Below are 23,516 nucleotides of genomic sequence, written 5' to 3'. Positions count from 1 at the left end.
TGATAGTTTCGTAGAGTAGACATTTGGGTCTTGTCTGCAGTTACATAGAGGGAAAGGAAGGGAAGGAAGAGGAAGAGGTTGGATGAGGGGGAAGGTTCAGAGTTTGAAGTTCTTGCCCCCTTTGGAAAGTATTCCTGGCTTAACTTCCTTATTTGACTGAACCAATAGACAAGTATCCAATATGGTTATACATGAATTTGTAGATGTACATGGGTTGATATTTACTGTAAAACTTGTTTTCTTATTTGCTTAACTAAACTTTTATTGTACAGTGTGATATACCTCTCCTTCAATTTTTAAAAAAAAATTTTATTGGAGTATAATTGCACTGGAAAAGACCCTCATGCCAGGAAAGATTGAGGGCAGGAGGGGATGGGGGCAAGAGATGGTTGGATGACATCACCGACTCAATGGACATGAATTTAAGCAAACTCTGGGAGATAGTGAAGGACAGGGAAGCCTGGCATGCTGCAGCCCATGGGGTCACAGAGAGACAGACATGACTTAGCGTAAAACAATGTAGTTGCTTTACGATGTTGTATTACTTTCTGCTATACAGCAAAGTGAATCAGCTATACATATACCCATATCCCCTTTTTATTGGATTTCCTTTCCATTTAGGTCACCACAGAGCATTTAGTAGAGCTCCTTGTGCTCTACAGTTGGTTCTCATTAGTTATCTATTTTTTACATAATATCAATGGTGTATACATGTCAATACCAATCTCCCAGTTCACCCCACACCCCCGTTCCCCCTTGGTATCCATACATTGGTTCTCTACATCTGTCTCTCTTTCTGCTATGTAAATAAGATCATCTATACCAATTTTTTCGGATTCCACATGTATGTGTTAATATTAGTTTTCTCATTCTAATTTACTTCACTCTGTGTGACAGACTCTAGGCTTATCCACATTACTACAAATGACCCAATTCCATGAAAGGAAAAGTGAAAGTAAAGTCGCTCAGTTGTATCCGACTCCTAGCGACCCCATGGACTTCAGCCTACCAGGCTCCTCCGTCCATGGGATTTTCCAGGCGAGAGTACTGGAGTGGGGTGCCATTGCCTTCTCTGTATCTCCATGAGGAGTGTGATGTGTTTCATCCCATCTCCAATTCCATTATTTAATGGAGTCAGGACACTTGGTCTAAGGGCCCTTAGAGACCATCTAGTTCAGTCTCCATTGTGACCAGTAAGGAAGGGACTTGACAGGACTTAACAGCCGAAACAGGGCTGATACGTTGCTTAAAAGTACACTCTTCATGGACATGTATTAATGAGTGTTTAAAAGACCCAGCCCAGCAGACCCAGCTGCAAGGGAAAGGGTCCAGTCAATTTTTTCCACCTAATCTTTAAATTGTTTGAGCACCAGCTCAAATGAGTTTAATGATCACCACTTTTGTGCCTTTTATCTTTCCTGTGTTTGTCCAGCTTAAATGTCCAAGACTGAAACAGCCTGTGTTCATGAGAATAACCTTTCACAAATTTTCACATCCAAGCAGCTTTTTATCAAGTCACACCATAGTTGACCTAAAGTAGGTTAGATAAAGACCTGAGTTAATTAGATTCCTTTTTTAAATATAACTATCTCCAGAGGAAAATTGGAATGATCATTTTAAAAATGGGTTTCTAGAGAAGTTTCTGTATTAAGAAGATGGATTGGAAAGACCAAGTTCATTTGGAAGAAAATAGCATGACTTAGAATTCAAGAACAGAAACATCCTTAAACATCAGCTTTTACCTGTAATTATAAATGTATGATATCAAGAGATTGTCTATATTCTGTTGTTTTAAATTGTTAAACTCATTTCTGCTATATTTTCTGCAAATAAGTACCATCCACCTTTGGCATTACATGTTAATTCCTCATGTGACCAGAAGGGGACACTAGAAGACATTTTTCTCTGGGGACATTTATTTTTCTTTTTCTTTGTGCGCTCAGCCCAAAGGCAAGGCAAAAACAGATATTCCTCTGGTTAGATGATGTTCCATCTTTTATCTGGGAAGTCAGGCTTCAGACTTGCTTTTCCATCAAACTTTCAAACCTTTGGGACCATCGTAGAAAATATAATACTCTACATAATTATATTAGTTTTCCAGACATACTTTCTTCCAAATAAATGCCGTTCAGAAAGATTCAAATTAGGCAGCTGTGGTCATTTCTTACTTATGACTAACTTACTTAAATTGTGGTTCTTTTCCAAGGAAGGATTGATACTGAACTTTTGGGTTGGCCTGTCTTCTTCTTAGATTAGCACTGTTGAAGAAGAGTGGTGAGGAAGACTGGAGAAACAGACTCAACAGAAAGCAGGAATACGGCAAAGCCTCCATCACCAGCAGCCTGCACATCCAAGAAACGGAGCAGTCACTCAAGAAGAAGGTAACGTTGTCTGTGCTCGGAAAAAGCATTCTAACTAACATCATGCTTGGATGTGCATCCACCAGGCAAGCATGCATAGCTTAACCAGTTACTACCCTGGGAAGCATCTGCTGTCTCTTGCCACTAGGGTCCACACCTATAGTCTGCCCACAGCAGCTTCAATTAATCACCAGCTGAAGTCTTGAGATGTCCTAGAATTGGGAACAGTGCCACACACCTAATGCATCAGCAGGCATATATTTGAAAGTGTGCACTTTTATCTGTTTCAAATCTTCTAAAATGAAATCTGATTTTATAGTGTTATTAAACCCTTTTATATCTATATACCTATATCTGTAGAGACGTACTGCAGTCCATGGGGTTGCAGAGTCCGACACAACTGAGCAACTGAACTGAACCGAACTGACATCTATATATGTAGCTATAGATATAGGTGTGTGTGTATATGTATATATTTTGATCACACTGCACAGTATGCAGGATATTAATTCCCTGACAACCAGGGATTGAACCTGTGTCCCCTGCAGTGGAAGCATGGAACCCTAAACACTGGACTGCCAGGAAGTCACCTTATTAAAGCCTTTAGAATGAAAACCTCATTGACTGCTAATCGTTTATTAGTTGCATATAGAATATGGGTTTGAATGTCCTAGGCCTAGATTTAAAACATACATATATACAAGAGGACACAATTGTGGTCGGTGAGGACATGTCACAGAAGTCATGTTCCATAATGATCAGGTAAGTCTTTTATTGAGAGTATAGCAAAGTATGTTATAAGCTTCAAGAAAATTCAGTAACACACTGTTGTCAATCTGGGCAAGCATTTCATATGCAAATATACCAATGAGTTGTTAAATGACTAGTCATAATGACCAGCTTTTGACCAATCAGTGCACACTTTCAAAGTGAACAGTGATTTCCTGCTGCCTGGCCCTGTGATGGCAAATGCACCTGCTGGCTGGGGGCAGTGTGGGCGCTGGGTCACACCACTGGCCAACTGCTAGGATCACAGGTCTTCAAACAAAAAGGAAAAATACTTCCAACCAGATGATCACCTAGACCCCTTCCAGCTCTAAAACAATGTAATAAGCCTCCGTGGAAGAGAGAATTGATTAATATGACCTTGAGGCACTCAGAAGCGTACATAAGAAGGAGGTGTGTCCATGGGGCCATGAGGACAGAGTTCTGATACTATTTCCTTTGGCTCTTCTGTGTTTTCCTAGGTTAAATTGGAAGAGCAATTTGAATTCTCTCTTTTGAGTCAAACATGACTTCAAAGATAATCACTAAAGACAGTTAACGCTCAGCCATTTGCAAATCTGTCAAATATGACTAGATATTAAAGAGCCTACATAGGAAATCTGTATTTCCAGAAATGAGATCCAAAAGTGAAAGAAAACGAGGTCCCTCCAATGGCTGACTGCCATTGCCCACAAATTTTATGTAAAAGTTTGATTTGAAAGTATTGGTTCCCAGGTAACGTTAGTACTTAACTCTTGGTCATGTTGAAAGAAATTTCCCCAAGCAGGTCTTCCATGGCATGGTAAAAAGGATGGCTACAAAGTGCAAAGCCAGCTAGATTTCTTACAAATAGTAGAATCAATCTCAACACTTTGCACCACTTAGGGGACAGGGATCGGCAGAAGCTGGGTAGACCAGAAGGCTCAGAATAGTAGATGAGATCAGAACAGCCTTCACATAGACTGAGGTTTTCAGGAGGCAAGAGATGGGAGAAGGTAGCTGCAGTTGCCCCTGGGGTGGTAAACCCTGCCCACAGCAGCCATGGCTTGAGTGGGAAGTGCTGTCCTGGGCTCAGGGGTTCTGCACCAGCAGTCAACTCATCATCACTCTCCTACTCCTAACTTAGTTCACTTTGGCCCAAGACAGTAAGTTCTTTGAAGTTAAAATAAGCCCATCTATTTTGGGCTTCTGTAGCAGGCATTGGGAAATCGTAGATGCTCTTGAGGTCATGTGGTTTTCCCATGGCCTCTGAAGTGATCTTGGTCCCGTGTCTTCCCAAGGGCTGGCTGTGTATTTCAGCCACACCTTAGCCATGTTCAGATGTGGTAGAAGAGCTGCCTTGAACCTGATCTGCCTTAAGACAGTCCCTGGGGCAGCTGGAAGGCGGGCAGGGGAGCTTGTGACATGGCCAAGGTTTGCTGGCTATCTGAATGCTTCTCTGCAGAAGGAAGGACATTCATGACACATGCTCCATGCAGTTAGGATCTTGCTGCCTGGGCTGGAGCCAGACTTGCTAGAGGCACAAGCTCTGGAACCTTCCATCTTTCCCACCAAGGGAAAAGGGATTGGATTTACTGTCAGGTCATCACTTCCTGCACCATTTCTGAATTCATTGAAGGCACATATTCGTGGTTACCAAGCATTTTACGGTTTGGCCTCCTCGAGCTTTTACTGTGTATGCTAAGCAGGGTCCCACGAGTTACAGCCTGTGGAAAAGCAAAGGAGGCAGGAAATGGAGATGGGCCTTTATATAAATCGCTTCCCTTGTGAAAATCCACGCCATCCAATAAAAATATAATGTGAGCCCATGAGTAATTAGAGATTGTTATGTAACCACATTAAAAAAGATGTGAAGGATGCCTTGAAAATCTTAAATTGTTTTTCTTTCTGTCGAAGGGTTTGTTCCAAAACAAAATTTTGGTGCTCTAACTGGCATCTCATTTGGGGTCCTGTAAGGTTTTAAAAAATGCATTCTTTTGGTCCATAAATCAATTTGGGGAATAAGTTAGTGTTTTACTTTCCCTACAAAAAGATCAATCGTGTCTCAAGAGACCATGTAGCTTAACATCACTTCCTTACTTTCCAAACTTAACCCCCTAAAATTAGGATGGATGGTTTGGAACTTAAGAGTGCTATTTACCCTGCTGCCCCTGTCATTTCCTACAACAAATAGCTTGGGTTCTTTCTCTTGCTGTCCCTCTTTCCTTCCTCTTGCGCTTGGTTTAGTCTAGGGCAATGCTAACCTGACTTATACATCTTTGCTTTTGTAGCATACAGAATTAGTTCTGAAGATGGCAAAGACCATGGTTTATAGGTTTGGCCAGGCTCACAGCACCAGGAACACGATCCCTTCAGAGCCACTCCTCCTATCCCGAGAGGGAGAGAAGTGAAACAAGGCAAAGTTTGAAAGAAAAGGGATTTGGCAGAAGTCTCTTTGTTTCATCTAAATTGCAGTTATGTATTTTCCTCAAATCATTATTTAAAATTCCAACCCCATTTTGGCCTGTTTTTTGATATTTAGGCAGAGACAGTGACTCCCAGGCCCTTTGATCAAGATAACCATCCAAAGTTGTGGGCTTTTTCCAGGAAGTCAGAACCTTGTATAGCGTTTGTGGTTACTGCCCCCCACCTGTGTCTGAGGCACAGGTTAGGATTTGATACCTGGCTGTGCTTCCATCAGAGTGTCAAGTCAGTGAATCAGGCTAAGCTCTGTGCTGTCCTCAGAACAAGTCCTTGAAAATTCTAGGCAGGTCAGTCTGCCACATTCGTGTTCTAATTGCCCGTGCTGTTGAAATTCCAAGTGACGATTCAAGAGCATGTGGTCAATTGAAGGACAAAGGGTAGGAGGGTGAGGAGGGCTGTTGGTCTGACCCCCAAATTACAGATAGTCACCCCTCAGATGGGGGATGAGCTCACTTGGTGTTTGTGCCACCTGACTGTGTGGGCATGTGCATGCTTCTCCTGGAATCCAGCACAGAGTTCTGGAAAATGCTTGTGACCCCATAACCTGACCTTACTCTTCCGACACTCTGCAACGTCTCCTATTTGTTTTAACCTGTAGGAAGAAGGAGGATTTACAGATGATAATGACATTTCTAATCTGCTTTGGGTAAGCCTGACTCTAACACAGGTCTCCTCGCCACGTGTAGCTCTCATCCAAGACGGTTCCCCTGGGTACCCCTCTCTGCTTGGTTTTCTTAACCCGAGGGGAGATGTCACCTCAATCCAGCATGGAAAGCTATCCTGTTTCCCGCCCTTTTTTTAATTTTATTTTTAATTGGAGGATAATTGCTTTATAATATTGGGTTGGTTTCTGCCATACAACGACAGGAATCAGCCATGAGTATACGTATGTTCCCTCCCTCTTGAGCCTCCCTCCCACCCCACCTTGCCATCCCACCCCTCTAGGTCGTCACAGAGCCCCCTGTGACCCTCTAGGTCACCTAGAGCCCCCTCTAGGTCGTCACAGAGCACTGGGTTGAGCCCCCTGTGTTACACAGCAGTTTCCCATTAGCCATCACACGCCGGTCAGAATGGCCATCATCAAAAAATCGTGAAACTTTGTTTCAATCATGGAGAAAATGTGAAAGGCTTTAAAGAAGATAGTTTATATTCAATGTTAAAATGGTCCATGAAAGGCAGGGATCCCCTGTCTGAATATCTTCTGTAAATTGCAATCATCATGCCAATAACTCAGGTACTGCACAGAATTGATTGGGTTATATTTACTGTGCTTGTGTGGGAATTTCTGTTAGCATTCTGAAATAAAACAAGTAGGAAGGACTCTCTTGGGAAGAGAATTGAAATTGCAATGAGTAAATTAACTTTCTGTGAGAGAAAGCCTTGTTTTTGTCCTTCCCCTCCTCCACCCCGCTCTGATAAATCGTCTTTTTCCACCTCTAATCCTCTTGCTTTGCTCTATAGGAACCTGTATATGCTTCTACTTATTCTCCTGCTCTACCTGCTGCCCATAAATACCTGTCTTTTGTATCTATTAATCAGGTGAGGAAAAGCCTACATGTATTAAGCCTCATTGCAATTTCTGAGCGGCAGGGAGAAACTTATTTCATTTGGGAAAGTAACTCCTTTGCTGCATTTCTGTGTGTGTGTGTGTGTGTGTGTGTGTAAATGTACTTACTTCATATATTTACGGTCAGTCACCCGGAGGGCATAGCAACCCACTCCAGTCTTGCCTGCAGAATCCCATGGACAGAGGAGCCTGGCGGGCTACAGTCCATGGGTCGCAAAGAGTCAGACACGACTGAGCATGCACACATGTCACAACCTCGGCTCAGACCTCTAGGGAGACTTATGGTATTAATTCATCTCATAGTCATGAAACTGGTTGAAGAGGAAAGTTTCCCCTTTAATCTATGTTTGGGTTTCTTTTTTAATATTAGAGTATAGCTGATTAACAATGTTGTGGTAGTTTCAGGTATATAACAGAGCGACTCACCCATACATATACATGTATCCATTCTTCCCCAGACTCCTCTCCCATTCAGACTGCCACATAATCCCATAAGTTAATATTCTAAATTGAGTCAGGAACCCAGGAAGGAGCCCAGGGTGTTCCTGGCTCCAGTTCAGGAGACAGATTATCTTGCTTACCTTGATCAAGTAGGAGGCCGCGGTGGAAGCACTCGGGGGCGTGGAAGAGACAAGGTGGAAGCTGTGGTCCTGATGCGAGCTGGCTGCCGTGGCACTGTTGGCATGGAAACCACAGTCCTGCTTCCCCACCTTCCCCCTTGCTGCACCCTGTCTGAGCTCTGCCAGAAGGGAGACCTAGCCTGGGCTGAGGAATTCTGTTAGTGCCTAATATGCAGTGATATTTAAAGCTAGAAATACCAACAATTGGTTTTTATTCCCCTTGGAATGTCCCTGGGGTCAAAATTGTTAGAAAAAGCGGCGGCATCCCCTTTGCCACGACAAGCCCCAGGTACTGGTTGCCCTCTGTCTGTGGGACCTGGCCGGTCACTCCCATCTTAGGGCCTCTGTCTCATCAGCTCAGGGACCACGTCCGGCCAGGTGGCCTCTAACTGGAAAGGTCATGACTGTTCTGTCCCTTTAGGACTCGCGGTGACAAGCTGGTCTTTGAGGGAGAGGTGCAGGATTTCAGCCAGAGGGAGGGCCTGCAGGGTCCTCCTGCTTCATTTGGCATTTTCATAAATGGAAACGCCCCGTTTCTTCTCCCAAAGGAGGCCTTTCTCGCACTTGCCTTAACTCCTTTCCTCTGAAGTTAGGAATAAAGGTCTATAGCAACCTAGCCCTGCATAACCAGCCAGTGTCCGCTTCAAAAATGAGGGTATGCTATGGAGCAAACCTGCTGTTCCATCACTAAGGGGGGAAATAAGTTGATGTTAAACTTTATCTTTTTTTTTAGTATTTATTTGTTTATTTGGCTGTCTCAGCCATTGCGTCATGCAGGATCTTTCATTGAGGTCCATGGACTCTAGTTGTGGCGCACGGACTTCGTTGCTCTGCACACAGATTCTCTTGATGTGACTTGCGGACTTAGTTACTCCCTGGCTTGTGGGATCTTAGTTCCCCGACCAGAGATCAAACCCACATCCCTACATTGCAAGGCAAGTTCTTAACCACTAGACCACCAGGGAAGTCATGTCAATGTTAAACTTTAAAAGAAAAGATATATTATTAAAGTCTTTCATTTTTACATTATTCTTTTTTTTAACATTCCTTTCCATGATGGTTCATCACAAGGCATCAAATATAGTTCCCTGTGCTATCCAGTAGATCCGTGTTGTTTATCTGTCCTATAGATACTAGCTTATATCTGCTAATCCCACACTCCCAGTCCTTCCCTCCACCACCCTTATTGAAGTCTTTTTTTTTTTTTAATTGAAGTCTTTAAATATAAACTATGTACACTTACATAATGGGCTTCCGTGGTGGCTCAGCAGTAAAGAATCTGCCTGCAGTTTGATCCCTGGGTGGGGAAGATCCCCTGGAGGAGGGCATGGCAACCCACTCCAGTATTCTTGCCTGGAGTCACAAAGAGTCTGACAGACTTTCACTTTCCTTCTTGTCTAGAGAATCCCCTTGACAGAAGAGCCTGGCAACCTACAGTCCATAGAGTCACAAAGAGTTGGACACGACTGAAGTGACTTGGAACGCACCACTCACACATATTTACATAATACACATGTTAGATGTATTTGTAGTATACTTCTTTATAGACTTTATTTCTTTAGAGTAGTTTGAGGTTCACAGCAAAATTAAGCAGAAAGTATGGAGATTTCTCTCACATCTCCTGCTTCCCGCTACCCCTCCCACAGCCTACCCCACTATCAACATCCCCCACTAGATGGCATATTTGTTTCAGTTGACAAGCTGTTATCCCTCAGTGTCCATAATTGATAGTTGAGTTCTCTCTTGGCACTGTACATGCTAAGATTTTGACAAGTGTGTAGTGACATGTATCCATCATTGTGGTATCATCCAGAGTCCTTCCACTGCCCCAAAACGCCTCTGTGCTCTGCCTGCTCATCCCTCCCTCCTCCTCTCCTCCCCTCCCAGGAAACTGATCTCTTTACTATAGTTTTTGTCTTTTCCAGAATGTCCAATGGATGGAATCATACAAGGTGTTACTTTTTCAGATTGGCTTGTTGCTTTCAGTAATATGCATTTAAGGTTCCCCTGTGTGTTTTCATGGCTTGATAGCTCATTTCTTTTTACCACTGAATAGTAGTCCTTGTCTGGCTGGATCAGTTTATTCATTTGCTTACTGAAGGTCATCTTGGTTGCTTCCAAGCTTTTGGCAATTACAAGTAAAGCTGTTGTAAATATCCATTGCAGGTTTTTGTGTGGACATAATTTTTCAACTTGTTTGGATATCAAAGAGCTTGATTGCTGAATTACATGGTAAGAGTAAGCTTGGTTTTGTAAGGAAATGCCAAACTACCTTTGAAAGTGGCTGGACCATTTTGCATTCCTACCAGCAGTGAAAAAGTGTTCCTATTGCCCCACATCCTCACCAGCATTTGGTGGCGTCAGTGGTTTGAATTTTGGCTGTTCTAATAGTCGTGTAGAAGTGTCTTGACATGTTTTCTTCTTCCTCCGCTTGCCTCAGGGCTATAGCAAAGTAAGATTTCCCTTCGTTCCCTTTCTTCCATCTTGTTGTTGTTCTCTAGTTGCTAAGTCATGTCCAACTGTTTGCAACTGCATGGACTATAATCCGCCAGGCTCCTCTGTCCATGGGATTCTCCCAGAAAGAATACTGAAATGGGTTGCCATTTTCTTCTCCAGGGGATCTTCCCAACTCAGGGATCCAACCTTCATCTCCTGCTTGCCAGGCAGATTCTTTACCACTGAGGCCCCTGGGACCCCTCGTTTCATCTTAGTTGCTGGTAAATGGTGATAAGACCAAATTAAGGTCACCTTGAAATCCAAACCTAGTTGAGATCTTTTCCCATGTTTTGTCCAGGCCACTTGAGACTCTGGGCCCTGGTGATGGATAGAAATCATTTAAGGAGGTGGTAAAGCTAAATTTCCTTAATAGTGCATAGGGTTTGAAAGGTGACAACATTTTTGAAAACTGAGGATGCTCATTCGTTGCTGTACATTATTTCTTTCACTGAACACATGCTTTTATGGTTTCTTCCTGTGATGTAGTTTCACTGAAGGTGAGTAAGATAAAAATTTAAAAGCCAGATCACAATATTTTCTATCTACAAAGCTCTCCACTTGTAGCAGAATCTTACCCTTAAAGTGAAAAGTGAAGTCGCTCAGTTGTGTCCGACTCTTTGCGACCCCATGGACTAATGTAGCCAGCCCACCAGGCTCCTCCGTCCATGGGATTCTCCAGGCGAGAATACTGGAGTGGGTTACCCTTAGAGCTACACTAATCCTGGTCACACATCAGCTCTCTCTCTTGTGTATCACCTCCTGTGTCAGAAACGCTTAATGAAATCTGCACTGTGATTTCTGAGGAGTACGGAGACAAACCCATAAGTAAGAACATGGTAACCTGAAAACGTCCTCTGTTAACCCTTTGCACAGTTTCCTACCAAGTCTCTGTTCATCCCTAAGACCCAACTTTCCTCCCCGCTGTTTCACTACATTCCCTACCCGCCCCCTCTTCCCCCCTACCCCTCCTCTTTTTGTACCATGCTCATGAGATCCATATTTGAAAGAATAGAGGCTAGAAGGGGTAGAGCTTCTATCCCTGTTCTGCCCCAACTCCCTGACTCTTCCAGCAAATCCTAAATCTCATCAGTTAGACCTAGAAAAACCTGAAAAATGACACAGTGCTTACTCTACTATGCATTATGCCCTTCTCTAAATGAGGGAAGAAAAAATTTTGAAGGGAAAAGCAAGATAAGAGAATCATGATGTCTTAAGCTAAAAAAAAAAAGTACATGGAGAAAGAAGTCCATGTTGTCTGTTTACACATTTTGAGTTCTAAAATTTAATAGCAACTTGTGATACATTTTATTCATTTCTAAAGTGAATAAAGAAACCATATGCATATACCTCATTATATATATATGATATATACACACACATGTATAATATATATATACAAGATATATATATTAGATATAAGGTATATATATCATATATACATACATATGTGTGTGTGTGTGTATATACTTATTGTTACATTATAGAGCCATTTAAGGTCAGATAAGGGGAGTTAGGGGGCCTTTGAGCAACCCTGCTAAGTGGCAAAGTTAAGATGAAACTTCTAAAGAAGCAAAAACTTTTATGTTTAGTAATATCATCTAGAGGCACATGAAAAGCATGCTCCCTAACATAGATCTGGCAAACTTCTAGACACTTTAAATCCTGGAATATCTGTGTATCCCAGGGCCCACATCCATCACTTTCTCCCAGGAGCTGCAGGAGAATCCGAAATGGAATTGCTGATTTGGGGACATTTTTTCTGAGTCATTAACCACCCCTCCTACCACACCCAGGACTTGGGAGATTCTACTGAGTTCACCATATAAATGGCAAAGTCTGGGTGTTTGGAAAAGAAAACTTTCTTGGCATTTTATATATTTTTAAAAATATTTTAAGGCAAGTGTCATATTGATTTGATTAAAATTCACTCCTGAAACTTCATTTTTCAAGAAAACTTATCCTCTGTTTCAAATTTTGATGAGGTTTTCCTAGTAAGTCCATCTCATAGTTTATAAGAGCGTGTGATTAAGAGAATTACTTGGAAGCAGGGTCAGGTTACCAATCATGAGTAGGAAAGTTAAGGAAAAGGGTTTTTAATTTGATTATTTTTTATTTTGATAAAACTTAAAACTTTTAGAAATGTTCTCATAATAGCCAGGATACTCTCCTATACCCTTGAACAGACCCACCAATTGTTGGCATTTTTCCCTCCCCTACCCCCTCTCATCCCCCATCCCCACTGCCAACGTGTCCCCTTCACCCTTTTCTCCTGGATTGAATGATTGATTGATTGATTGATTGATTGATTGATTGGGCTATTGTAACAGAATACCATAAACTGGGTAACTTATAAACAACAGAAGTTTATTTCTCTCAGTTCTAGAGGATAGGAAGTCCAAGGTCAAGGTGCTGGCAGATTCAGTGTCTGGTGAGGGTCCACTTCCTGGTTCTTAGACCACTGTCTGCTCACTGTGTCCTCATGTAGCTGAGGGGTGAGGGAGCTCTCTGGGGCCTCTCTTATCAGGCTCTAATCTCATTCTTGAGGGCTCTAGCCTCATGACCTAATCACTTCCCAAACCCCACCTCCAAATGGATCACATTAGGGATTAGGTTTCACTATGTGAACTGGTGGGGAGCAGGGGACACAGAACCTTAGACTGTAGAAGAGGAGGAGATTTTATATTGATACATTGTTTACCTAATCCATAGACTATACCCCAACTGTGTTCATTTCCCCCCAATAATACCCTTTTTAGCCCCCACTCCATCCCATCAAAGATTCAATCAGGATCATGTATTACATTTAGTCACCATGTGTCTTTAGGAGATGGTTTTTAACCTGGTTTAATTGCCAGTGATCTCAAAATCAGTCCTGACTGTGACTGCTCTGTAGGAGAGTTCTGTAAAAGGAAGATGTATAGGTTCCGTGATAGAGAAATCCATGTCCATGGCTTAAACCGAATCTTACCAGTGCAGACTTGGTTTTTATGTGGCTGGGAAGGAAGGAGAGCCTCCCCACGCCCCCGCCCCATTACCTGCATCTCTCCATCCTCCCAGGGCCTTAAAAAGATCAAGGATGCTGACCTCTGTCACCTTCCTGAGTGAATCTGGAGGTTGTTTCCTATTGGTCAGTTAAGGGAAGCTAATTTACCATAGTGGGATGGACAGCAGTGGAGAATAAAAGTATCATGGAGGCCCCAGGGATGTATTTCCCCCTCAGGGCTCCTTGGTCTTCCCACTGTGTCTGTGAAAAACCTGAGGATCATTTTGGTCTATGATGACTTCTTATCTAAGAAAGAACTCCTTAACACGGGAAGAGGAGCTTGGGGAGACCACAGACTAGTTAAGGAGAGCTCGCCTGTGGTTTGAAAGCAGATGCTGCAGCAGAAAGGGCCTCCTCGGCTCTCAGAAGATACTGAGGTTAAAGCACAAGCACAAACCGGGGTCATCACCATCCTTTGGACCCCTTTCCTAGGGAGGACCTGGAGGCAGAAGCGCTTTCTGCTCCTTGGCAATGCTTTTCTTTCCTTAACATTGACTCCCATGGCAGCTTCCCTCCCGACACCCCACCCCGTGCTCCCCCTCCCCCGCCCTGTCTCCCTGCCTGTCCCCTGCCCCCATCCCTAGAGGGATTTTGTCATGAAAGGAGGGATGGGCAGAGAAGGAGGGAAAAGAAACTCTCGGGCCAACACTGGAGGACCTTCCCCCGTTGTCAGCCTGAGAACCGCTCATCTCCTGGAGCCTCCTTCCTGCCCATCCCCATCCTCCTCAGTCTCCCTCGAGAATCCTCCAGCTTCTGCCTTTTAGGTCAAATAAGACCAAATAATGTCACCAAGAGCTTAGACATTAAAGAGGCAACTGTCTCCAGAACCCCAATGAGAAATATTTGTAAACCTTTTTTACATAGAAATGTTATTATACCGGTAGGTTATGTCTATAGCACAGTTCAGCCTCAATATCAGATATTCTGTGACTTCAAAGTCATCTTTGTGGGCTTAACCTGGCTGCCTAACTGCCCATATAAAATAGTTGCTGTAGGAAAAAGCACGCGAGTTCCAGAAAACCTTCTAATAATACACCTTCCTCCTAATCAGCTTTCCCTACTTTATGGTTGGCTGTGTAGATAAAAATCTTTAGTAGGTAAGATTTTCTCAACCAACTGTGTTCTTTGAGCATGATGAACAAAGATTCCTAGTCAACTGAGTTTAGATAAGTGAAACAGAGCAACTTGAAAACTCTGTAAGATTCATGGCAGGAAGACAGTCTCTCTCTGTTTCTTTTTACAAAGCATCATTTTGATATTCTGGTGTTCCAAACAAACAAGTGAAAAACCAGGTTCTAACCTGAAGTTGCAGGGTTGGTGGTGGTGGTCTGTAACCCAAGCTGCAAATAAGGAAGCCAGACCTATTTCGGGTAGAACAGCTGGGACATTAGGGGACAGCATAGGACTCCTCTTTGCTTTCCAGCTCATGAAATGCTCCTTGCTAATGCTCATGCCTCTGTGACTTCCTCTCCCGTTTTCTCCCTGGTACGCGCTTCAAACAGCGGGTCACAGAAAGTCGAGAGAGCCAGATGACTATTGAAGAGAGAAAGCATCTCATCACCGTGAGAGAGGACGCCTGGAAGACCAGGGGCAAAGGAGCAGCCAACGACTCCACCCAGTTCACCGTGGCTGGCAGGATGGTGAAGCGAGGTCAGAGTGTGTATGTGTGTGTGCGCGTGTGTGGACCTGTGTGTGAGCTCCATCACCCACAGAGGGGAGGGTGGCGTAGGATGGCTCACTTTAAAAAACCAAGCCTTGGTCTTTTCTGGTTTTCACTCTTAACTGAAGTTGTGTACACATTTTGTGAGATACTCCAACTGAAAATCTTTTCCTATGACAGCATCGTCTTCAACATGACGCATGATTCAGTTAGTGACATTTCAAGAGTCATTTGGAAATGCCCAGGTATCAAAGCAGTTTTGCAGATCTGCTATCAAACTTTTAGTCCTTGCCTGTAATCGCTTGAAAATTATTTCCATTTTCTTGCCATCTGGCAATCAGCTCACTCAAATAAGCCTTTCTCAGTGCAGAAGATCGTCTTCTTCCTTTTAGGGTAATTCCCAGGTCTTTTTCCATCAACCCAGAGTTCCCTGGCTACAAAGCCCTGTTTCCAGAGATGTTTTATTGGATGTCTAAAAGATGTATCCATTTCCAGGAAAGTGAGATTTCCCTGAAGACAGGTGATTTCTTTGCAGCTGAACTCTTGAAACTGATTTTCAGTGGGAAGCCAAAGATTTGTGAACCTGATGAATCACATGGTTCGTCAAGTTGTCAGAAAGCTCTGCAGCTCCATAGCCTATAGGAAATGGTTAAAATCTGGGGTCCCTTTGTCACAGGCAGGCACATACCTTCATTTTCTAAGCTATTGTTTGAGTAAATTTTTCAGCTTAGTGGTGAAGGTTTTCTCAATCAATAAATTAACTTATATTGTCATCTGCTTCGTAGGTTTGCAGTTGTCTTTTCTCAATACCTTTTGCGATCCTCAGTCATAGATGGAGCCTACCTTATTGTAGGCTCGGGATAAGTATTTGCAGAAGGAAGGGAGGGAGGGAGAGGAAACTCTTGAACTGAGATTAACCCAAATATTTGTGGAAGAATCCTTTCTAACAAATTTATTCTTAACTAATCTTGGAACTTAGGGAAGCCTTGGTGGCTCGGTGGGAAAGAATCCTCCTACCAATGCAGGAAACATGGGTTCAGTCCCTGGGTTGGGAAGATCCCCTGGAGAAGGAAATGGCAACCCATTCCAGTATTCTTGCCTGGAAAATCCCATGGACAGATAAGCCTGATGGGTACAGTCCATGGGGTCACAAAAGAGTCGGACATGACTTAGCAACTAAACAACAACAATCTTGGAATTAATAAAGGATAACAGAAGGTAATTTACTCTCAGAATGAGGTAGCATTTGAGGATTTTTGTCACCAAGTCACAGAACTAACTCCTTTGCATGACCCCCATCCCTGTGTTAACAAAAGCAGATTCTTCAGGCCTACACTTAGAACTTGAACCATAGCTCAGATCTTCCAACTTCTAGCTCAGACATTTATCCTGATGAACTTTTACTTGGGTTTCTTTTTTTGTCTTTCATTTAAAAAATCATAATGTATTTGAAGCCTGGTCCTTACTACCAGATACCACTGTCCTTGTCCATGGGGATATCAGAGGAAGTAGCCTTGCTCTCAGGCAGTTATGGAGAACAGAATCAGGGACATTCCTCTCCCCTTAGTGGCTGAGTTTCCTTTCACATGTTCCTGAATAAATCAGGATCTTTGTTGAACAGGTGCCTTATGACTCTGCTCGAGAAATAATTTTTCTGTACTTTAGTGAAAAAGCTGTTCCCTGCTTTTCTGTGGTTTGTTATCATCTGCACAGCCGTGTGTTTCCCTGAGTCATTGGCTCTTTGGGATTTGCAGTGCTGGAACATCCAGTTTACGACACTTGCCAAAGAATTAAACTGTCCCCACGCTGCAGCCACCAAGACTTCCTGTCTCATCAGGTGACAGTGTAGCAGTGAGTGGCCAAGAGGCCTCTGTAGCCTGATTTTCATTCTCTCACCCCAGAAGCTGTTTTCTCCCCTCACCTCATTAGGGCTGTCCCCCTTTTCATATTTGTAGAGTCCACAGATCAGTGAGTACTCCATAGATTTCTGTGGTATTCTAGATTTCTCCTGGAAGGAGGATATTCAGAGCGCCCCTTTGAAGAAGAGAGAGCTGAGGGACTTCCCTGGCAGTTGAGTGGTTAGGACTCTGTGCTTCCAATGCAGGATTTGGGGGTGGGGTGCAGGCACGGGTTTGACTTCTGGTCAGGGAACTACGATCCCACATGCTGTGCAGTACAGGCAAGAAATTAAATAAAAACGATTTTTAAAAGATGTAAAATGTTCTCGAAGAGAACAGGTGACTGGTTATTGCCCATAGAATTCATTGAACAGAGCTGTGCGGAGTGATTTAGCAGTGTGGAACTTAAATATATATGCCTGCCCCCATCACAGACAAACCCTGTCCCTAGCTGGAAAGAGCGGGTGCACCTTTAAGAGCTCATGGGTGCAGCTGCCTGAACGGGCAGCAGGGGGCACCCTCACTGGACAGAGGGCTGCTGTCAAGCCTGTTTATTGGCTTCAGAGTGAATAACCTCTGTGCTGACGTTTTGTCCCCCTGTCTCTTACACATCCTTTTAGCAGGTAATGAGCTGCTGTCCCAGCCTTTGATACCAAGTTTTACTTGTTTTTTAATATCTTTCAAGAAAATTGACTTTCACTCAGATATAAACTCTTTGCAGGTCCTGTAATGAAAGAATTTTTTTTTAATGTTATTGACATCAGTAAGGAAGTATATGTACACGTTGAGAAGTACTTCTGGGAAGTGTTAGTTGCTCAGTCATTTCTAACTCTTTGCAACCCCATGGACTGCAGCCCACTGGGCTCCTCTGTCCATGGGATTCCCCAGGCAAGATTGCTGGAGTGGGTAGCCATTCCCTTCTCCAGGGGATCTTCCCAAGCCGGTGGTTCTCCTGCATTGCAGGCAGACTTTTTAACTGTCTGAGCTACCAGAGAAGCTTCTGGAATGTCACCTAAAATTTCAGTTGTAAACTTCATTTCAGTATTTTTCCTTTCAAGTTTTCTAGTGTAACATCTCCCTCTCCAACTCGCAGAAGTGGGGAGCAGATCCATTCACTTGGTGGTTTTTTCCCTGTAAGTGATCATGACTTACACATTCTTGGGGTGTGGTTCTCAGATGTGGTCTCTCGGATGCGATAATGTAGCAATGTCACCTAATGGTAGATCACACTCTGATGACGCCCCCAAAGGCCAGACTGTCCCCACACCCCCTCAGCTGGGAGGACGACTCCAGGGCTGGGGAACTTGCTGGCCAGCATGACAAACCGCGTCTCTGTTTCCTCTGGAGAGATGGTACAGAAACAACTGGCCCTCCACCTTCTTGAGTTCTGCAGCCACAAATCCAACCAACCACAATCAAAAAAACATTTTTTTAATTCCATAAAATTCCAGAAAAGCAAAACTTGAATTTGCTACACCAACTCTTTACAAAGCATTTACATCATCTTGAGTATTAGGAGTCATGTAGAGATGATTTAGAGGATATGGGAGGATGTGTGTAGATTATATGCAAATATGCCATTTAATATAAGGGACTTGAGCATCCACATGGATGTTGGTACACACAGGAGGTCCTGGGACCAGTCCCTTGAAGATACCAAGGCACAACTGTACACTTTCTCTTCAGCTACCTCCAGTGCCCGAAAGGCCTTCAGAAGTCAACATTACCTTTGTTCAAGGACATTCCAATCACCTTCTGGACTCTCTTATCCTATCTGCATGTTAGGGATGTGTCTTCATTGTTCAGTGTGGAATGGCAGACTGACAGCTGCTGCAGGCCTTAGAAACAATAAAACCTTGTCTCTATGGGCAGTTTTCCTGTAAGTGTGTGTGTCCCATGTCTGTCTCTAAATTCTATAAATTGTTAGATCTCTATTGGGGCTCATGGCGATCCCTCAGGGTCCTGGGAATTCCCTGAAGTGATCCTGAGATGCTCAGTTGCTCCTTTGTTTTCCCTGCAGGTCTGGCGTCCCCCACTGCCATCACCCCGGTAGCATCCCCTATTTGCAGCAAAACAAGGGGCACTACACCAGTTTCCAAACCCCTGGAAGGTGAGTGACTAGGCCCTGATGTGCCAAGAGGTTTGTGATCAGAAGAGCCCTCAGCGCTTCTCTCACTGTGTTTTCTACTTGCCCAGATATCGAGGCCAGGCCAGACATGCAGTTAGAGTCGGACCTCAAGTTGGACAGGCTGGAAACCTTCCTAAGAAGGCTGAATAACAAAGGTACATACCAGGAGCCAGAGGGAAGCTGTGGTTCACGTGTGTGTGGCCAGTGTGGCTCAAGTTTCAGTGGGTAGCTCAGGAAACCTAAAAATACCTACCCCACTTTCAGAATCTCTGAATCCCAACACGGATTGCTTTTTCTCCTCAGCTAAATTGTCTTCTATTATGACTTAACCATTGCATACTATAAGCATTATCTTTGATGTTATATTTTAAAAGTTTATTTATTGGTCAACACTGATTAGATTACTAAGCTCTGATTCACTGGATAATGTACTCATTAGGTGGCTCTCAATAGCACATTTGTGCCTGGATCTAAACTCTTGGGATGTTATCCAGTCAGGATTGTAGACTCAGTAATTTTGCTTTTAACCCTGAAAGTAGATTATGACATGAAATCAACATGATCTGATGAACTTTCAGTTGTATATGTCATTTTCCAATAAGGTAGCAGCTGCTATTCTATCTGGTTGTCACAAATAGTATCTAGAAGAAAATTCTAGTGAATAAATAAAGATTTCAATACAAAAGTCTATGAAGTATATAAAATTAAAGAATAACATACAGAAGTGCCTCATCTCTTAAGAAAAATGTCCAGTACTTAAAGCTTATCTATTACTAAGCACCTACTATTGACAATGACCCCTATAGGCTGAAAATAATACAAACAACTATTTTAAACTAGAACTATAAAAGTGTCATATAATAACCAAGTTGGCAAGGCAAAGAATACAAACAATTCACAGTTTATTACCTGTGTGTAACGGGTATCTAGCCCAGAGGTCAGCAGACTAACCTAGCTCCCCACCTGTATTTGTAAATAAAGTTTTATTGGAACACAGTCTTGCTCATCCATTAGCTTATTGGTAATAGTTAATTTTGTGCTATAGCCGCAGCTTCATGAAACTTGCAACGCAAGTCAAATAGCCTCCCATGCAAAGCCTAAAATATTTACTACATGGCCCTTTGCAGAAAAAGTTGTTACCAAACCTTGATCTAGAGCAAAGCTGAAGCCAGTTCTGCCTCCAAGAGCAAAAAGAACAAGTTCAGAAATTCTCAGTGACTTCAGCCTCCATTTCCCTACCACTCCCAGTGCAGGCTTTGTCCAGTCCTTTCCTGAGAAGAGAACTGATGCCCAAGAAGCATCTACAGAATCTGGGACAGCACTGTCATGTTTGCTCTACTCCTGGACCTTAGTGGGAAGAAAATAATTTTTAAGATAGTGAAGCAGAGTTGAAGTCATGTTTTTACATAGATCTCAGGTCATTGATTTGCTTGTTTGTTGATAGTTGGTGGGATGCAAGAAACAGTCCTCACTGTCACTGGGAAATCGGTGAAAGAGGTGATGAAGCCGGACGATGACGAAACCTTTGCCAAGTTTTACCGTAGCGTGGACTCCACTCTACCGAGAAGCCCCGTGGAGCTGGATGAGGATTTTGATGTCATTTTTGATCCTTATGCCCCCAAGTAAGTTATTTCAGTTCCCATCATTCACCCCTGGAGAATGGATCCGTTCACCGGTCTCCGCGTAGCACTTTCTTCTTTCATCATTACCACCTTTTGCGATAGAATAGCCAGATTGACACTGACCAGGGTCCTTGTCCTTCCGCAATCAATAGAAATTAATCTGAGGCCAGATAGGAAATGTAGGCAAGGCTTTATTGGGGCCCCTGCTGCAGCAGGAGGAAGGAAGAACAAGTGACAGGTGCCCTTGCTGGCTCCCCAAGGTGGGGCGAGCATGTTCCTTTATGGGGTAAGGGAAGGGGTATGTCCAGGGTTGGGACCAGGAGGGTGGGTGGCTTAGGTGGTTACCCACTCTTTGGTGGTGTTGAGTGCAGGAGGCATGTGCAGTACCCTGGTTTTGCTCCCAGCTCTTCAGAAGTGGCAGCTGGGTTTTTTTGGTCTATTTTATTGTCCATAATTTCCCCCAGTGGCACATGCACGAAGTTATTTTTAGTCCCTTAGAGTGTCTTCGTATTTTGTTGCTGGAGGAGATGTTTGTCCAGCTGTCATCACTGAAGGAAAAGTTCTCAAGTCCCAGGTCCCAGCTTGTCTCAAAAATCACTATTCTCTAGAACCAGACACTGGAGTAGATGGAGCTGGCACAGATGTCCTCTCTGCCAGAAAGCCTTGCATCCACACCATGTGCCTGGTCCATAAAAATAATGTGATGGGTTTTTCACATCACTCAACTATTGCTTTCAGACTTCATGGACGCTGGTTAGCCAGCATTTCTGTGCCTTTCTTTCATTTGATGTGTCGAATTCTTACTCAACTTTGAAAACTATTTGGATCACCTGGGCTCCAATGAATACAGCTAAGTAGAAAATCAATGAAATTTGCCATCATTGATAAGATCAATAGATCCAAGGGTTTTATCAGTGTTGTCCCAGGTCCCTCTTCACACAAAAATTTGGGTACACCACTAAAGAAAAGTGTTCATGGTGTTAGAATTTCTTTGATCTCAAGTGCTGCAAAGAAAAGCAAGTCCAACCAACTTCAGCAGAAGAGAAGTGTGGAGGGATTTACAGGTTCACTCCTTGAAAAGTGCAGGTGTGACCTCAGGTTCAGGGGGCTCAGAATAAGGTCTCTCTCATGCCAGCTTCCCTCTCAGGCCATCACTACATATTAGTTGGTCACCCCTCACTCCAGATTTATAGCCCAGCTCTGGGGCCACTCCTGTGCAGGCAGCCGCCCTGCCCAGCAGTCCTAGGAGGAGATCAGGCTTGATTTTCCCAGGTCTGCATACAGCCCTGCAGCCATCATTGCAGTCAAGGGGATGGAAGATGCTGACAGGCTAGTGGTGGTCTCTGGACCCCTCCAGCTCCAGAGCTGGGATACAGGGCGAGGTGTGGAGGGAGGCAAGCCCACAAAGGCAAGTCCAGGACCACCTACCAGAAGCAGGGAGAGCGTGCTGGGTGGACTTCCACAGTCATCCACCACATTTATCTGCTTCCTATCAATTTGTCAGAGAGCCTGCCTCTTCCAGAAGTCTGTAAGATCATCATAAATGTTTCCTTAAGCTGTTCCTGATACCCATTCTGCATTTTTCAATGTGTTCAGTTTTTGTTTTTTCTTTCAATTTGCTACCTTAAGAAAATGAATAATTTACCACTCCCCACATTTAATATTCTGGGTATTATTTGCATACACAGTTATTGGATCATTTCTCAATCTCCTCCTCATCCAAATGTCATTGTTTAAATTGTTACATACAGTTTGAACATTGATATGTTGTGTTTACACACATATACACATGATAATGTCATGTATGAAAGAGGACCTCCAGGGACAGAGATCCATGCACTTGGACATTAAAAGCAGCTAGAGTCTGCTGGGGAACTGTGTGACAGAGTGTACCCCATCTTCATGTCTGGTGTTCGGCCCTAGAGAGTTTTGTGTGTGTGTGTGAGAGAGAGAGATGGTCATGGTTAGTTTGGGGGCCTCTCTTTACTTCTATATACTCTTCAAAATAGTGCTTATTTTCCAAAGGGGGACAGTGGGTTGAAAGGAGAATAGTGATGGGAGAATTGGGGAGGGAACTGAAAAACTGACATGGAGAGGAAGTTGAGCCTGCAGGAAGGAGGGTTAAATTGGGAAGCAATGCCTGGCTATTCTCAGAGGGCTTGCTAGAAAGCCCAGAGAAGGAAAGGTGATTCTTTTCCAATAGGAAGTGATCGGATGCTGTGGGGGGTGATGATAACAGGGAAGGACTTCCACCCATCAGCACTGTCCAGGAGTGGGGTGGGCTGCCCCAGAGGTGCCAGCCGCTCCTCCAGGTGAAGTCCCAGGAGCATGGTGAGAGCAGGGCTCCTAGGGTTGGCTGGGATCTGGACCCAAATGGGCTTCAACCTTCCAAGATCCTCTGACTCCGTCGGTGGCGTGGTGGGAGGAGGAGGGGGAGCTGTAAGATCTATAATGCAATCTAGAAATAAAACTTTGGAGCTGGATGCTCCAGGTCAGAGACCCGCAAGCCCCTGAGCGTGGGTGAGACTGCAGCCCTGGGCCACAGCAGCTCTGTTCTGCCCCGCAGGTTGACATCCTCGGTGGCTGAGCACAAGCGCGCTGTGAGGCCCAAGCGCAGGGTCCAGGCTTCCAAAAACCCCCTGAAGATGCTGGCCGCGAGGGAAGATCTCCTGCAGGAGTACACTGAGCAGAGACTGAATGTGGCCTTCGTGGAGTCAAAGCGCATGAAAGTTGAAAAGTGTGAGTTTGGGGCCCACCCCCAGCTGTGTGCTTGGGAACTGGGGGAGCAGGTGACTCCATCTCTCATTTTCCTGCCCTGCAAAGGCCAGTCACGGTGCTCAGAGATACTCGTGAGAGACAAATGAGCGTGTTTACACACACGCATGCACACCTGC

The 23,516-nt window shown here is 43.9% G+C and overlaps 1 protein-coding gene across 9 annotated transcripts in view; it reads left to right on the top strand.

Moving 5' to 3' along the window:
- The window catches only part of SVIL (supervillin), a 254,554-nt gene that overhangs the window by 202,095 nt on the left and 28,943 nt on the right, over nucleotides 1–23,516 (top strand). For 5 of the 9 annotated variants that reach the window (XM_065921232.1, XM_065921237.1, XM_065921235.1 and 2 more), the window contains 8 exons: nucleotides 2,252–2,381; nucleotides 6,187–6,234; nucleotides 7,050–7,127; nucleotides 14,817–14,964; nucleotides 18,893–18,982; nucleotides 19,069–19,155; nucleotides 20,445–20,622; nucleotides 23,189–23,361. In XM_065921232.1, the coding sequence (XP_065777304.1) occupies nucleotides 2,252–2,381; nucleotides 6,187–6,234; nucleotides 7,050–7,127; nucleotides 14,817–14,964; nucleotides 18,893–18,982; nucleotides 19,069–19,155; nucleotides 20,445–20,622; nucleotides 23,189–23,361 (932 nt within the window). The remainder of the gene's footprint in view (nucleotides 1–2,251; nucleotides 2,382–6,186; nucleotides 6,235–7,049; nucleotides 7,128–14,816; nucleotides 14,965–18,892; nucleotides 18,983–19,068; nucleotides 19,156–20,444; nucleotides 20,623–23,188; nucleotides 23,362–23,516) is intronic. The other 4 variants (XM_065921239.1, XM_065921238.1, XM_065921236.1 and 1 more) reach the window with 2 other exon arrangements.

Source organism: Muntiacus reevesi, chromosome 2 (genome assembly GCF_963930625.1).
Source record: "Muntiacus reevesi chromosome 2, mMunRee1.1, whole genome shotgun sequence".
Taxonomy (NCBI): Eukaryota; Metazoa; Chordata; class Mammalia; order Artiodactyla; family Cervidae; genus Muntiacus; species Muntiacus reevesi.
Note: the sequence above shows the minus strand (reverse complement) of the source record. Positions and strands in the feature narration are given on the sequence as shown.